General features: G+C 41.0%; 1 protein-coding gene across 9 annotated transcripts in view; it reads right to left on the reverse strand.

Moving 5' to 3' along the window:
* arhgef11 (Rho guanine nucleotide exchange factor (GEF) 11) overlaps nt 1–17,181 on the reverse strand; it is a 47,423-nt gene that overhangs the window by 11,638 nt on the left and 18,604 nt on the right. Inside the window, exons 1-26 of one of the 9 annotated variants that reach the window (XM_034230422.1) lie at nt 14,774–16,478; nt 13,299–13,334; nt 12,628–12,642; nt 11,946–12,037; nt 11,748–11,852; nt 11,288–11,337; nt 11,060–11,117; nt 10,764–10,957; nt 10,568–10,639; nt 9,996–10,103; nt 9,684–9,732; nt 9,368–9,405; nt 9,172–9,264; nt 8,974–9,042; nt 8,771–8,875; nt 8,178–8,276; nt 7,875–7,917; nt 7,647–7,743; nt 5,331–5,453; nt 4,808–4,831; nt 4,547–4,673; nt 3,928–4,021; nt 3,116–3,145; nt 2,844–2,973; nt 816–1,022; nt 40–87 (exon numbers count right to left, since the gene is read on the reverse strand). In XM_034230422.1, coding sequence (XP_034086313.1) covers nt 40–87; nt 816–1,022; nt 2,844–2,973; nt 3,116–3,145; nt 3,928–4,021; nt 4,547–4,673; nt 4,808–4,831; nt 5,331–5,453; nt 7,647–7,743; nt 7,875–7,917; nt 8,178–8,276; nt 8,771–8,875; nt 8,974–9,042; nt 9,172–9,264; nt 9,368–9,405; nt 9,684–9,732; nt 9,996–10,103; nt 10,568–10,639; nt 10,764–10,957; nt 11,060–11,117; nt 11,288–11,337; nt 11,748–11,852; nt 11,946–12,037; nt 12,628–12,642; nt 13,299–13,334; nt 14,774–14,808 — 2,141 coding nt within the window. In that variant the 5' untranslated portion in view covers nt 14,809–16,478. Of the gene's footprint in view, nt 1–39; nt 88–815; nt 1,023–2,843; nt 2,974–3,115; nt 3,146–3,927; nt 4,022–4,546; nt 4,674–4,807; nt 4,832–5,330; nt 5,454–7,646; nt 7,744–7,874; nt 7,918–8,177; nt 8,277–8,770; nt 8,876–8,973; nt 9,043–9,171; nt 9,265–9,367; nt 9,406–9,683; nt 9,733–9,995; nt 10,104–10,567; nt 10,640–10,763; nt 10,958–11,059; nt 11,118–11,287; nt 11,338–11,747; nt 11,853–11,945; nt 12,038–12,627; nt 12,643–13,298; nt 13,335–14,773; nt 16,479–17,181 lie in introns of those variants that run through there. The other 8 variants (XM_034230416.1, XM_034230418.1, XM_034230420.1 and 5 more) reach the window with 8 other exon arrangements.

Below are 17,181 nucleotides of genomic sequence, written 5' to 3' on the forward strand. Positions count from 1 at the left end.
AATACTTTTGATCACTGATCAACTACCGGGAGGACTCACCTGCGTCTAGACCGAGGGGTGTATGGGGGTGTAGGGTTCTCTAGAGACCTGAGTGCGAGAAAGAGAGATTGCATGAGGTGAGAATCTGCGCTTCCAGAGGGGGGGGGGGTAACGTCCGGGGTGTTTGAAATTAAAGGGGTGAGTTTTGACCCTTGGAGGCTTATGTAGCTACATATCCCCAGTGGTGTAAAAAAACTAAGCAGATTTACTCAAGTACTGTACTTAATTACAATTTGGAAGGATTTGTACTTCACTCGAGTCTTTCAATTGGTTTAGTTCATTGTACTTCTACCCCACTAAAATGCAGAGGTAAATATGCTAATTTTACTACCTTTAGTTACTTTACAGATCTGGATGAATGATGTGAAATATAATCAACTCTTAAATCAGACTTTAGTTCCACCTGGAGTAAATCCACAAGCTACCCTGCAGTATGCAAAGCCATTCAAACTAGCTGCACCTTTACCAGCTTTGAGAACACTTTAAATGCATCAATAATTATAATCAAAACATATATTATAAACAAAATCATATATATTATTCTGAAATGGACCAATCTGCATAAGACGTACTTCTACTTTTGGTACTTTAATTAATACATTGAATGCAGGACTTTTACTTCCTACACTCTGGTACTTCTACTTTTACTCAAGTACAAAAGTACTTCTCCCACCTCTGTATATCCCTTCCTGTAGTATTAAAGGAGGATCTATATCTGAGTATGTCATTAAGACATTTGAGATGTTACCTGAAAAAACACAAAATCCAATATTTACCGTGCAGAGCTGCTGGACGCGGACGATGAGGCGCTGTGCTGCAGCGGCCTAAGGCCCGGCCCCTCTCTCTCCTCTCCGCAGTCCTCCATGTCCACGTCGCTACGAGAGCGAGGGACAGACTCCGTCCCTGAGACGACGCCCCGCCGACGGCCCTCACCCTGAGCCTTCAACGACTCGCTGCGTGCCAGACGCACAGAGACCGCAGGGCTGTGAGAGAGAACGAGAAAAAATTATCTCTAAAATAGCAACATTGAAATCAGGTGCAACATGCGGATTATACATTTCATGACAGCGGTCAGACTATGTAACCACCACGGCCCCTGGTATACCCCCCCACACACACACAATAACACAGACTATAACACCCCTTGTTGTTAAATACCAACCAACTATGTGCAATATATATATATATATATATTAGGGCTGCTCAATTAATCGCAATTACGATTTTCGCTTGCAACGATTATGAAAACAACATAATCGAAATAAAACGATTATTTTTTTTTATTATTGGATTTTCAGTTGAATTATACTTAAAGTTCAGGGTAATCAACTGTTAAAAACATACGGTTTAATTTTTTTTTTCAATAAATGGATGTTTTCAAAGTAGATGGATAATCGTTTTTAATAATCGTGATATCAATTATTGACCCAAATAATCGAGATTATGATTTTTTCCATAATCGAGCAGCCCTAATATATATATATATTAGTGCTGTCAAAATTATCGCGTTAACGGCGGTAATTAATTTTTTGAATTAATTGCGTTAAAATATTTAACGCATTTAACGCATGCGAATGGCCCGCCCCATACGTGCCACCAGTGGCAGCGCCAGGGTATGGCTGGGGTAGGCTACACCCACACCAAGAAATGGCTTAGCCCCACCATGAAAAATGATGTTAAAGGAAGCAAAATAAAGTCTGCCAACTCGCGCGGAGTATATTGCACAGACAGCAGTTAGTAAGATTGATTTCAGTAGCCACGGTTTTGAAAACTTTTGTCACGTAGTGATCGACTTCTCAATAGAACATCTTTGATAATGTCTTCTGGCCAATCAGAATCAAGATAACGGCGTGGTGTTGTTGCAGGAAGTCCCGACGGAGAATACTTTTGCTGTAGTACAGGGGTGCACATAACGGGTACGCAGGTTATGTAAGTATCTGAAATGCGTACCGTCACTTGTGTCACAAAGCGCATTTGCGTACCGACGTACTTGTGAAGCTTTTCCAGAAGGCGGTTAGATCACCGGACGACAGAGTCGGTCTCCGTGTGCACAGACAGGGCTGCTGTTAACGTCGGTCTGTATAACGGAATTGTGCCAAAACTACGCCAACCGGCTGCGGAGGGAGACTTCCCCCCCCCCTTCACTGGAGAACTGCGCTAAAACAGCTGATCACAACGTTCACACTGTGGTCACGAAGTACTCCACTAGCCGCCGCCGCCCCCCCCCCCCCCCTCTGTCGACTTTCCTGAAGTACTCCCCCGTTGATAGAAATCAACACGTAATGAATTAAGACCCCACGGTTTGATGATTGATATAATAATAATAATACTATAACATAGATACTGTATGTTAAATGGATATATCCGCCTTCTTTCATTTATCTTTCCATTCCCACAACAATATGCATAAATAAATGGCATATTTTGGACATAGTTCGAATGGTGATTAATCATGATTAATTAATTTTAGAACTGTGATTAATCTGATTAAAAATTGTAATCGTTTGACAGCCCTAATATATATATATATATATATATATATATTGCACAGTTTATGTATATATTGCAGTTTTTAACGGCATATATATAAATGCCGTTAAAAACTGTGCAATATATACCTGGCTGCTAAATCCTCAGAACTGTTACAGGATGTGTATTTTGTAAATTGTGTAACTTTTTTTTAATCTTTAGTATGCATGCTTCTTAGGTAACATTAAGCTGTCTGTGGCTCTTTTCTGCTGTAACAATGTACATGTCCCCTCTGTGGGACGAATACAGGGATTCTGATTCTGATGATGGAGTACCTGTCCATGCTGTCCTCTCCCAGGCTGCTGGTGGAGAGCCTCGGGGGGTCCGCGGGGTCTCCCCCATCCTCCCCCGTCTCTGTGTGGTTCTCAAACTGCTGAATGATGTTCCTCACACTGCCAGGACGGACTGCACACACACGTTTTGCTTTATTGTACAGTACGATACAATAGTGGGCTAAAACGAGGTCTTCAAATTGAATTCATTCCATGTATGTTGAAAAAGCAAAAATGTAACAACAGTGCAATGACATAAAAAACAAAAGATATACCTTCGGTGGGTGACAACGGGACATGGAATGCTAAAAAACCAAAAGAAACCAAAAAGAAGCAATGAACTAACAAGACACAATAAAGAAATCAATAAACAAACAATGGAAAAACAACAATAAAAAAGGGCAGACAGAGGGCACAAATAAATCAATATCGTCTGACGAATACAATGAGAGGGAGCATCACTTGTCCGTGTTTGCGTGAGTGTGATGCGATGTGCCAGTGAACCAATACCGTCAGCTGACCATGACCTCTCACACACACTCATGTTCACATATTACATACTGGTAATGCACTTGTGAGACTAGCGTGATGCATTGAAGAATAAACCAAAAATATTGAAGCATTTTGACATTGAACTGGGTTCAGATATCAGATTATAATAATGATTTATAGAAAAAAAATATCCCTAAATGAAGCCACCGGCATGAGCCATCTGCAGTGAACTAGAGCATGTGTGTGTATGTGTGTGTGTCCTAGCATTACCATCCTTGTGGGGACCTAAATCTGTTTACACAGTCACGTGTGGGGACTCGCCTCCCTTATGGGGACATAATGGAGGTCCCCATGAGGGGAATCATTAATTTTAGGGTGAAGAGTTGGTTAGGTTTAGGATTAGGGTGAGGTTAAGGGTTAGGCATGTGTTGGTTAAGGTTAGGATAAGTCTCCAGGAAATGCATGTTAGTCAATGTAATGTCCCCTGAAGTGATGTATACATGGTATGTGTGTGTGTGTGTGTGTGTGTGTGTGTGTGTGTGTGTGTGTGTGTGTGTGTGTGTGTGTGTGTGTGTGTGTGTGTGTGTGTATTTACTAGACTGGGAGGAGTTCCGGGGTTTTCCGATGTACTTCAGGATGGGATTTCTCTTTTTATCCTCTCCATCTTTCTCTTTCTTGGTACCACTCAGCTATGGAGAAAGGAAGCGTCAGTCATGTCATATAATATAATCAACATATATGAATATATATACACACACACCTCATTCTTTTCATAGACTTCTATTCAATTGTGTTTTGTTAGCCATGCAAATATATTTGAGTTGAACCCAAATTGCTGCTCCACAGTTATGTTTAAGCGGACACAGTTTAGAGGCAAACAAATCAATGGACTTAAGCAGAAACAGCCAAGCTTTTCTTATCTCAGATTGACTCATAGTGATCTACACCTTGTTAAACTCAGAGGCAGAAGATATATACAGCACTGCTTACAAATAAAATACTGTTTCCTTTGCTGATTCTGTAAACACACATTGCAGAATGTGTTATGGTTTGCATAATTAAGACAGGGGAATATTTTTGAAAAATAAAACAGATGCCCATGTTCACATTTCTAACAGCCATGTTGAGTACATGTGCTCAATTAAAACAAAATGTGGATTCAACCTGACATTACCCTCCCATTACAGCTTTATTGTTTTTTAGAGGGCAGTTACCTTTTTCGTCTTTAAAAAGGCGAGCCACTTCTCCTTCTCTGTGCTCAGCCCAGGGAAGACCTTGGAGTCTCTTAGCTTGATACCTGAATGCCGCAGGTAAAGGTGAACGGCCGACGCCAGGGGAGAACTGAGAGGGGGCGGACAGAGAACGAGAGAGAGGACAAACACGGAAACGTGAGGAGAAAAGACCACGATGAAAAACAAACGCAGAAAAGGTGTTTAAGAAAGAAGCAAACAGATTGCCTTTGACACTAGTTGTACCTTCTGTCTTCTTCGTGCTTTGATCTGGAGCGGGAACAGAGAGAGAGACATAAAAAGGCTGTTGAGTCGCAACGCAGCAAATAACAAGCGATATCCAGTTTAAATCCTCAAGAGTTAAATCCAGGTGTAAGCAAAAGGTGAAAGGAACAGACTGTGGTGCAGCCGTCATGTGATGGGAAGCGGCCTGTGTGTGTATAAAGTCGAAGGAGGGAACGTCATGTGGTCTCCAGGTTTGCCGACCTTTGTTATGATAGCTTGGGAGAACTCCTTCTGTCGCTTTGTAATAACTATTTTATTGAGCCACTTGGCGGCGGAGCCTGGTTTAGTGTGTGGAGTTTAATATTCACTACATGTTGAAAGTAAACCAATGTTTGATTTGTTAACAGGTGTATCTGACCTAGAAATAAGGTTTTGTTTGATCATTTGGCATAAGTGTGAAGATTTGTGTATAGATCTAAAAGAAAAACCGAATTGATCTGCACAATTTTGCACGTTTTTGTATTTGTGAGAGCCCCAGACTCACAGTATTTCCCAGAGGGCGGTGACCTGTCTGTCCACCACCTGTCGCTCTTTCACCGGGTCTCCGTCCAGCTGCTGCAGGTCTCCTTCTCCGAACAGAGAGCCGAGGCCCATCATCTGCTTGTTCCTACGAAACACAGAAACACAATCTGTAAAGGCCTTCAACTTCAACGCCGTTAGCATCTACACTGATGAAAGCTAACGTTGGCGAACAGTAGTGCCATGCACATGCTGCACTTCTTTTACTTCCCATGAAGAATTTTGAAATGTTATTTGCAAAACATGTAGTGCTTCTAAGTATCCAAAGGACCCATGTGTACGTACATAGCTAGCTTTTTAGATAATAATCACAAGGGGGAAATAATAATTCTCAGTTCTTGATTTAAAGGTCCCCTATTATACAGTTTTTCATCAAGATATTATAGGTATCAGATATATATAGAGACTGTCTCTGATTGGCTGAAACACCAAACAGATCATTGCAGCATTACCCATAATCCCCTCTGTTTCAGCCCTGTTTCCAAAGTGCTGATTCTCTGTCTGTTACTTTAGATGAAAATAAGGAGCCCCTCCCCACGCCCCTCTGAGAGAGATTTGGTTACAAAGAACACAATGGTGCTCTAGGAGGAGATTCAGGTGATAAGGTGGGGGGGGGGGGGGGGTTACCTTGGTTGCTGATTGGCTAATGGTTACACAAGACAAAACATCATTATGACATCATAAAGTGGCCAAAATCTGATCAGCTCATTTTCAGACAGGTTTTTATAAAAATGGATCAAAAAGAGAGAGAATCTTTGTTCCTGAAACTTTCAGAGTCCCTTTCCACAGAGGGGACACATGTTGATGTAGAAGAGACATGAAGAAGAGGGGACACATGTTGATGTAGAAGAGACATGAAGAAGAGGGGACACATGTTGATTTAGAAGAGACATGAAGAAGAGGGGACACATGTTGATGTAGAAGAGACATGAAGAAGAGGGGACACATGTTGATGTAGAAGAGACATGAAGAAGAGGGGACACATGTTGATGTAGAAGAGACATGAAGAAGAGGGGACACATGTTGATGTAGAAGAGACATGAGGAAGAGGGGACACATGTTGATGTAGAAGAGACATGAAGAAGAGGGGGCACATGTTGATGTAGAAGAGACATGGAGAAGAGGGGACACATGTTGATGTAGAAGAGACATGGAGAAGAGGGGACACATGTTGATGTAGAAGAGACATGAAGAAGAGGGGACACATGTTGATGTTGATGTAGAAGAGACATGAAGAAGAGGGGACACATGTTGATGTAGAAGAGACATGAGGAAGAGGGACACATGTTGATGTAGAAGAGACATGAAGAAGAGGGGACACATGTTGATGTAGAAGAGACATGGAGAAGAGGGGACACATGTTGATGTAGAAGAGACATGGAGAAGAGGGGACACATGTTGATGTAGAAGAGACATGAAGAAGAGGGGACACATGTTGATGTAGAAGAGACATGAGGAAGAGGGGAGACATGTTGATGTAGAAGAGACATGAAGAAGAGGGGAGACATGTTGATGTAGAAGAGACATGAAGAAGAGGGGACACATGTTGATGTAGAAGAGACATGAAGAAGAGGGGACACATGTTGATGTAGAAGAGACATGAAGAAGAGGGGACACATGTTGATGTAGAAGAGACATGAAGAAGAGGGGACACATGTTGATGTAGAAGAGACATGAAGAAGAGGGGACACATGTTGATGTAGAAGAGACATGAAGAAGAGAGGACACATGCTGATGTAGAAGAGACATGAAGAAGAGGGGACACATGTTGATGTAGAAGAGACATGAAGAAGAGGGGACACATGTTGATGTCGAAGAGACATGAAGAAGAGGGGACACATGTTGATGTAGAGAATGGAGAAGAGGGGACACATGTTGATGTAGAAGAGACATGAAGAAGAGGGGACACATGTTGATGTAGAAGAGACATGAGGAAGAGGGGACACATGTTGATGTAGAAGAGACATGAAGAAGAGGGGACACATGTTGATGTCGAAGAGACATGAAGAAGAGGGGACACATGTTGATGTAGAGAATGGAGAAGAGGGGACACATGTTGATGTAGAAGAGACATGAAGAAGAGGGGACACATGTTGATGTAGAAGAGACATGAAGAAGAGGGGACACATGTTGATGTAGAGAATGGAGAAGAGGGGACACATGTTGATGTAGAAGAGACATGAAGAAGAGGGGACACATGTTGATGTAGAAGAGACATGAAGAAGAGGATTTTGCATAATAGGTGACCTTTAACGTATTAAGTATTGTCAGCCTTCAGTACCTGTAGTCCTGGATCTGGTCCTGGATGTCCGGCAACACTTGCTGCTGCAGCTCGGACAGAGGACCCCTGATGTCCTCCGAGGCGTGAAGCCGACCCTCTGAAGGGACAAGGACACAACATCATGTCAGCGGGGTCGCCCTTTAATTGAATCTGTCACAGATATTATTTTCCAGTCGTTTCAAAACAAGTGAATTCGCCAGCAACACAACTGCGATGTAGTCGTCTTACCTATATCTGTGAGATACTCCTCTCGCACTTTGATTTTCAGGGGCTAAAGAAAGAAAAGGCATGTTTTTCAGGCACTGTAAACTATATTTATTCTAAGTATGTATCTTGATGTATGGTAAATGTGTGACTTGTCTGATAAAGGAAATGGTATGAGAAGTAGGTTAAACATTCAGCTTCTTCTCATACCATTTACTTCTGCAAATCAAAAATAGAAATAGTTCCAACACGTTGCACATTAGCAGCCATTACTTTGATATAACAGATAAAAGGAACAATACAAGTGTAAAATAATTTGGTACATACAGCATCTGGGTCCAGGAAGTGGGAGCAGATCTGAGGTGCGAGTGCGCGGGCGTCTTTAGGACTGGAGCCCAGGTAGGCCTCCACTGACAGGTAGAACAGCTGTGGACACACACGCAAAATGTAAGAAAGCAGATAAACACAGTCGTACAGAAACAGCAGAATCCATTTCATTCACAACACTTCTATACACTCCTGTTTGATAATAATACATTTGATTTCTATAGCGCTTTTCTTGAACCCAAAGACGCTTGATGACATGTAGTGTTAATTTAGTGCGACAGGTAGACTAAGATTTGTGACTAGCCATTTTTTTTATACTGTTTTTACAATTAACTCTACCGTGTTTTGTGATGTTTTATATTGCTCTATGCTTACTGCTTGTAGCACTTCGGGATTTGTCTTCAAATATGAAGTGCGTTACCAATAAAACCCATTATTATTATTATAATATAATCTGAGTAAAATTCCATTAAAACTTGACTACATTTTTCAAAAAACGAAATATTTGACTAAGACTAAAATTACAAATAGTGGACAAAATGAACACCAATACATGTAGTTGTAATCTGATATAAAATCTATCGTAGACTGACCAGAGGGTTGGGGTCCAGGAGCTGTGTGAAGACGTATCTCATGAACACCGCCATGTGTGCCGGCCGTGACTTCAACAGCTCGATGTCCTGGAACGGACCGTCCATCTGAGAGGACGACGGAGGAAAAGGGAACCATTTATAAATGAAGGGAACAGAAAGAAAAATAGAAGTGGGGAAAGAAAACTCTTAAGTGTTCTTCTCACCTCGTTAAATGCATAACCGTCATCTTCTTCATCCTCTTCCTCGGGGCCGATGATCTGCGCCTTCCCGCCCTTTTGACACACGCACACACAGAAGCACTCAGTCACACACTCGAGGATTATGAGAAATTACTAGAAGAGATTTTGCTACATCTCTTTAGGCGTCGTCTAGATTAAACTGAAAGTGTGCGTCCATCTCACCGAGTCAGACAGGGTGTGTGTGTCGGAGTTCTGCCGGCGGTGTTGTGGGGTCCTGAAGGAGGATGAGGGGGAGGAGTGGGGACTCTCAAAAGCCTGGGGAGGGAAGGGAGGGAGGGAGGATGAGGGGGACGGGATGAGTGGGACCATCACATACAACCTCACCAGTTATTTAAAAAAAGACGAAGAAACAGCCTACCTCCACGTCGCCTTCGCTGGAGTCCATTGATAGTCGACCTGCCAGAGCACAGAGACGTTTTACACCATTAGAAAAAGACAATCATATCGTGACAGGTGGTTATTCATTTAGTGTCTATGGCCTCAGTGGAAAGTAAAACAGTGAATTCCACAACAGAAGATCCAATTTCAGCATTTTAATCATAAGATCTTTAGTCATTTTAACAATTTATGAGTATTTCCTGCTGACACATGAGACCAGTAAGTGTGCATGCTAATCATTAGAGCTAATGTGTTAGCTTTGTAAGACGTTTACTTAAATAGGTAAAGAGATGCACCTTCTCCTGCTATGACGTAGCTCGTGGCACAATCTGATCGCGTCCCGTCCTGGAGAAGCAGAAGAAAGCAGCAGATGATTCAATTGAAGCTATTTTTAGTGATTTAATGGGCCAAACAGGAGCAACAAAACAGGCATATAGGTCAAATGTAAAACCCTTTGAACCTGTACTACCTAAAACATGTTGTGGTTATGGCAGGAAAAAAGTTTTTGTATTAATTCATTTTGAATTTTGTAATGTTTTTTCAGCCTTTCTAAAACGTTTCCAGGTAGTATAAAAACAAATATATATAAAACAGTAACGCCTGCTCACCAGATCTTGCTGAATCTTGACCCTGACTTGGTTAGCTCTCCTCTTTGCTCTTTCTATCCGTTCCCCAAGTGAAAACGACGGGATTCTCAACTGCTCCTCCATCAACTCCTGCAAAGTGGTTATCAGATATTAGCTGCAAAACTAACTCCCAAACTAATTGTGCAAACAGCACGGTGCAACAAGGGGGTTAAGTAGGTCACAGAAGAATGTTATCATAGGGGAAATTATCTGGAGGATGCAGTCAGGGATTGTTACTTAAGTGGGACACCTGTGTGTGTGTGCGTGTGTGTGTGTGTTAGCATTACTATCCTTGTGGGGACCTACATCTGTTTACAGTCACGTGTGGGGACTCGCCTCCCTTATCGGGACAAAATGGAGGTCCCCATGAGGGGAATCATTCATTTTAGGGTGAATACTTGGTTAGGGTTAGGATAAGGGTTAGGCATGTGTTGGTTATGGTTAAGGTTAGGATAAGTCTCCAGGAAATGCATGTAAGTCAATGTAATGTCCCCTGAAGTGATGTATACATGGTATGTGTGTGCGAGAGTGTGTGTGTGTGTGTATATATTAACCTGTAGTTCAGCCTCTTCCTGCTCCAGCATTCTCCTGAGTATCTCAGTGGCATGTTTTTGTACTTCTGGGTCCTAAAAAAAAACACAATGTACAACAAATCTGTATGATGGTGTATACAAAAGTGAGTAAAATAATCAGTATTTCTTAAAATACCAGCTGGGAAATGACATCAATCCTTAATTTAAATTGGTTTACCTGCAGTGGTTTGGGTCCAGTGATTCTTTGCGATGGGGTGCTGCTCAGTCCCGACGGCAAGGGGGGAGGCGGAGTCGGGGGGGCCTCCCCACCCAGAGACGTTCTTTGATTGGTGAGGTCCGTGTGGAGGGGCTCTAAGGGAAGTGAGGCTGAAAGGGGCGGTCCTTGTAGTGTCAGAGCGACATACGGTCCAGCTGCGAGAGGATAACAAAAAAAAAAAGCAGGAATGGAGTCAGATAAATACATGCTAAATAAACAGAATATACCAAAACACATCAATCATATTTCAAACTCACATTTGATGAGCTTTACCACCTCCTGATGGGACATGGAGGACACCAGCTGGCCGTTCACCTGAGAGAGGGAAAGAGAAAAGGAACAGGAACATTAAAAACAGGAAAAAACTAACGACCGTCACATTCGGTCCAGTACTGGATGTATGTAAGTCGCATTGGATAAAAGCGTCTAACAAATTACATGTAATGTAAGGTCATTTGTTATTTGGGATTAAAAGTAGTAAAAACCTTTATGATTCTGTCCCCTTCATGAACCCCAGCCTTCACTGCTGCACCACCTGTAAAGATAAGACATACAGTGAAAATCATGAACAAAAATATATTTGTTGGGTGCTACCATATAACTCATTATCATCTCCCTACCATCAAGGTCATGTTGACTGTTGTACATGAACACTCTATTTATCCAGACTTTTTGTCAATTCAATCACAAAACATTTATTTTACAAAATATAATCTCATGAAACAAGGAGGAAAAAGCCCTTTTCATCACAGTCTATTGGAGCATCTTAGTAACTGAATTCGATCTTTTGATAGCATCAACACATTAGCTATGCGCATGCACTCAACTTCACGTCAATTTAATTATAAAAATCTATCTATTTATATTATCTTTCCATTTTTAATTACTTTACATTGCAGTTTTTTGGAGAACTTGATAAGACCCATCAGCGGTGCATCGTCTCACCTGGTCGGACATTCTGCACCAGCTTGACTCTCTCTCCACAAACTGTGAAGCCGAAGCCGAGCTGGTCCTTCTGCACGACCACGCATCTCTGGACAAGACCGGTGCCTGGGAGAGGAGGACAGACGGACGGTCGGGAGTTATTTAATATATTCCCATTTGAAATGAATCCTGAAACAAAAGCAGGGAGGTTGTCGTTACCCGTACTCTCAGCAGGGATTTCCAGAATCGGCTCTCTCTGCTGGGCGGCAGACGCTTTGCGCTCCGAGTCACCGATGGTCAGACTGCTGAGCCTGGTTTGAAGAGAAGCGAGGTTTAGCATACAACAACAACTAGGGCTGCTCAATTAATCGTATTTTAATCGCAATTACGATTATGGCTTGCAACGATTACGAAAACAACGTAATGGAAATAAAACGATTACTTTTTTATTTTTATTTTTTTTAAATAATTTTTTTTGTTTTGTTTATTCAGTTGAATAATATTTAAAGTTCAGGGTAATCAACTGTTAAAAAAATACTGTTCACATTTTTTTTTTCCTCCAATAAATTGTAAAAGTAAATGGATAATCGTTTTTAATAATCGTGATATCAATTGTTGACCCAAATAATCGAGATTATGATTTTTGCCATAATTGAGCAGCCCTAGCAACAACACATTTGAATTGTCTCAAGGGGTAGTTGCAGTGGGAAGGGAATAAATGAAGAGAAGGAGTATCAAGATAAATGAAAAGACAGGCTCAAAGGAAAGAGGGGAATCTTACAGTTGGACAAAAGAGGAGAGAGGGATGTCAGAGGTCAGATGTGTCAGTGGTGTAAGAGTGGTGGGAATATTATAAATTGCACGAGAAGCAACAAGAAAAGCAAGCGAAGGGAAAACTCACCAAGCAGCAAAAGGGCTGAAGCGAAAGAAGGAAAAAGACAAAGTAAAAGGGAGAAAAGAGAGAGAAGAAATTCAGCACGAGGATCAATATTCAGTTAAAACGACACAGAAACTGAATCCAAATCTCACCCTTTATACTCGTACAGATTGTAAGAGTGTTTGCAAAGACACACACTATAAATAATGGAGTGAATGATATTATTCCATCCAATGAATGGTTAGCAGAACACAGTTAAAGGTATTAGTTCATCCATAAATGGGTTTGATTACTATGGTCTGGAGATAATCAGCTGCTGCAACATGGAGCCAATTAGCACTGGAATCCAAATTCTACAAATAGTATAATAAAAGCTATATTAGTAAAACAATATCTTAACTTGCAACTTTGAAAATATACCAGGTGTTTAGAGAATGAGTTGGCATGCAACAGTTGCCCAGCATCAGACAGAAGGGAACAAATAGCAATATGAACATAACACCTAAGATTTTGGGAAACTAAGATTGTTATACAAATAAATGGATGCTCTAATTGATCATGAAAATGATTAGTAGATGTTTCCCTGTAGAGAGTCTCTATAACAAGCGCAGCCATTGAGAAATCTGCTGCCACAGCTGTACAATCTGTGTCTCCTTATTAACCCCAAACCGACTCTTTCTGGACAGCTGTCCTACCTGAACGGACGGGCGTTTTTCTTATTGGCTGCCCGGCTGTCACATGACACACACAGACACAGTGGTAGGCACAAGCACAAGAACACACACACACACACACACACACAAGGAAAAAGTTGACAGCAGGAGAAACAGTAAAGACATATGATCAAGACAAAGATGCATCTACAGAAACACAGAGGGGAATGTGGCGATGACTGAGATGAAATACGGTGCATTAGGTTTTAGTATCGACGTAATAAACACAGCAGGTGAAGAGTCACGACACGACATATAAGCAACGAATAGGACGGATCTCGATTCCCCCTCTTAACCATGAACCCTGCACTCTGAACCTTCAGGGACTGAGCAGCCACTTTGCGACATATTATGTTACTGTGACAACGGCCAAAACATGTTACATACAAATGTGGGTTAGGGATTTTTTTACTTCATTTCACGGCCATTTAGGGGATCGGCCAGGGTATACGTTACATTTTTAAATGTTCCACTGCATACTAGAGTATTATTTGTTATACAGATGAAGCATGTTTGATCTTGTTTCAATGTAAGCACTGTTTGAACCCTTGTGTATAACAACACCACAGCAGCTATGTGTGGTGATATATGCATAACATGTGAATTTCAAATATTGTATTATTTAAGTATTTATTTAAATGAAGTGGTAGGTTAATAAACTAGGTGTATTATATTATTATATTATATTATATTAGCATCTTAAACCCGTGTTGATGTAGCTGTTTCTTAGTAAATATAGGAATACCAGCAGCACACCAAAATAGACATGCCACTCCTCTTTGTTTACCTTTTTTTGTAATGCCTCAGGGCTGGCCAATCGTAACCCTGTGTTTCACGTCACAACGCTGTGAACTAGGTTACAGCGGATTCAGGAGTATCAAATTAAGAGATATCATAAAATGTACATTTGCTTATCTTTGGTATTGAAGAAACGAACATACGTGATTGTGTAAGTGAGTTAAAGGTTCAGACACCTTGAGTATGTTAATTATTAGTCATAGGGCATTATTGTTAAAGCTCACAGTACGTGACCACAAGCATTCCACCTTTTGAAAGCGGACAGCCATACACCTTTTGCACAGTTATGGTTACAGAATCTATCCCCATCATTCACTATATTTTGGTAAATCATCTGTCAAACCAGTGACAAAACATAGGTATTGTGATAATATCGTTTTCTCATAAACAATGTTGGGATTATATGGTAAGAAATAAAGTAATGTTTAAGAATGAATTCTCAGGCTGCTACCATTGTCATGCATACATTATTTTTCCCTTTTTCCTTGTCCAAAGAGCAGTTTTCTCACCTTCTAGTAAACAGCCTGTCTGACTAGTTTTTCCAGAGACCAGACTGGACCTCTCAGTGTCATCAGGAAGCACTACATTGTTAAGCAAGGGATTGAGATGTATCCCTAATCACAGAAACTGTGTGAGTGTAGCGGATGTGGGGCTCGTACCTGTCCAGCGTGGAGGTGGGTTGGCGGAGACTCATGTCTGTAGCCTTGTGACACTCCTCTGTTTCCTGGTGGGCTATCAACACTGTCACTGGGCCTCTTTTATCATCATCCCCATCATCGTCTCTTTCCTCTTCAGTTTTCAGTCCACACAATGGGTCTCTCTGTTGATCAGATCTTCAACTGGGAAGCTGGTTCAGATCAAACAGAGTGTTCCTCATGTTCCCATTCACTCCCAGTGGTTCAATGTGTCAGTAGGACTATAAACAAAAATGCTGCTAAAACTAAAATGTCCTCAGCTTCACTAGGTCACATTAGTGGTTCAAAAATAAATACTACACGGCTGTTAGTGGCTTGATGCAGTGGATCAGCTTTAGTGGGAAATGGATAAAGGACAGTCTGCCTCCTCAAAGGTCATCAATCATGAATGAATGGCTGATATGTCTCGCTATGCACCAGGAGGTCAACAACTCCCATGCCTTTCAGTGTCTGTCTACTGCTAATTCTGAACAGATATGTTCAAAACAACTTATTTAACAAGCATAGCTGGAGTCTCGATAACAGCACAGCATCATCTTGGTTGATATGTAGTGACACCTTGCAATGAAATTACCAAAACCTTTAAACGCAGTCAGACTTGTTTACATGTGACTTGTTTACATCCCACACAAGCTAAGCAATACTTTAATGTGGCACGTATTGTACTCATATGCTTTCTTGGATTGGGTTCAAATCTAACATGAGTGTTATTTTGATAACAATATTAAGTGTACTGGTGTGTCTGTGGCTTACAATTGCAAACACCATTTAAAAAATAACGCACTTTTTTTTACAGTACATTAAAACACAAATCCAACACGTTTTCAACTGTATCTTGTAGTCTTCAATGTAAACAACAACCTAGGATTTGCTATGCATTACTCGCCTATGAGCTAGATAGCTAATTATCAGATTAGCCGGCATTAGCTAGTACAGCCGCTGGGCTTATACAAACGAAAGCAGAATAAAAAGTAAAAGGTGCACTTATCTAATCAGATGACTAGGCTATAGTCAAATCAAAACACCTTGATAAGATGACCATACAGTCACTGTTGAGACCTAAGCGGCCTGCTATTTCCAGCTAGCGTTAGCTTCCTGAAGTGAGCTCTACGGAAGGCCCGAGTTCAACCCGCGGCATGGCGTTGGTCCTGAGGCCGAGCGAAAGCGCCGTGGTTTCGGCTTTCACCTGCGCCAACGAGTCGGTCCTTCGGAGGTAGCTAGCTAACCAGCTATGTCTGCAAGGTGAAATGCCAGCATGACTACAACTGCATGCGAAGATATGGAGGATGAAATGGTCGAGATAGTGTCAGCCAATGCGAATTTCAGCTCGATATATATCCCCAGACTCTCGTTTTAGTGCAAATGTCTAAACACTAATGCTGCATGTTAGCCAGCTAGCTAGAATACAATCCAGTAAAAAGCTCCACCTCAGGTCCTGATTTCCCCTAAAAACAATTCAGTGGTAAACTCCGAGGGTTGGTTCTCTCTGTCTTGGTCTGCCAGAAGTATCAGGGGTTGTCGTTGCATATATGTATATATGTTTTTCTTTTGTTTAATCCTTAGTTCTTGGAATACTGATCTCTGCTGTGTTGTTATCCTGATGTCTTGACTGGCTGCTGATCCACCACCATGTTCTCAATGATCATACGGACAAACAGAGCGCAACAGTGGCCTCGTCTGGATGGACTGCGGTACTGCAGGACGTTGGCCACAAAGATAGCCTGCAGTATACATTTTTACTTTCATTACTTTTGTTTATAAAAATATATGTTATATTTTGTATGTATCTTTTGCTTTATTTCATTCTTAAATTGAGCCCCTGTCACGAAACATAATTCCCCCCCCAGGAGAAATTAAGTATTTTGATTCAGATTCAAATTAAAAGAGAAAGTCTACAGGTCTTATTTAGAGGATTTATATATAAAAAAATCTACTTTGTTCAGTTTTATTTTTTAAATGGCAGGAAAAATCTTCATGTAAAATTAAGACTATATGAATATTAAGAGAATCCATGTAAACCCTGTGTATGTTTTGCATTAAAATGTTTGATGTCGTTTTTCATATTGTGTATAATTCTTATTCCTGTTGGACAATTTGTTTAACAATAATTGAAAGCGCCTTCAAAAGGCACAATGCAAATTAACAAAAAAACAGTGTTTATTTGATCAACATCTTTGGACTGCATGAAGTGTTCTTTAATTGTATTTTTAAATCAGAGTTTATTACGTTTTTGAGTCTGGTTGTGCTAAATACATTCCCAATTTTGGATAAAAAAAGTATATCTATTTTATAAGAAGCAGATTAGGGACACCAGCAACATGACATCATCAGTCATATTTTGGTTTAGTCTCCCAGAGTAAAGGGGTTTGGCA

This window comes from Gymnodraco acuticeps, unplaced genomic scaffold, assembly GCF_902827175.1.
Source record: "Gymnodraco acuticeps unplaced genomic scaffold, fGymAcu1.1, whole genome shotgun sequence".
Lineage (NCBI taxonomy): Eukaryota > Metazoa > Chordata > Actinopteri > Perciformes > Bathydraconidae > Gymnodraco > Gymnodraco acuticeps.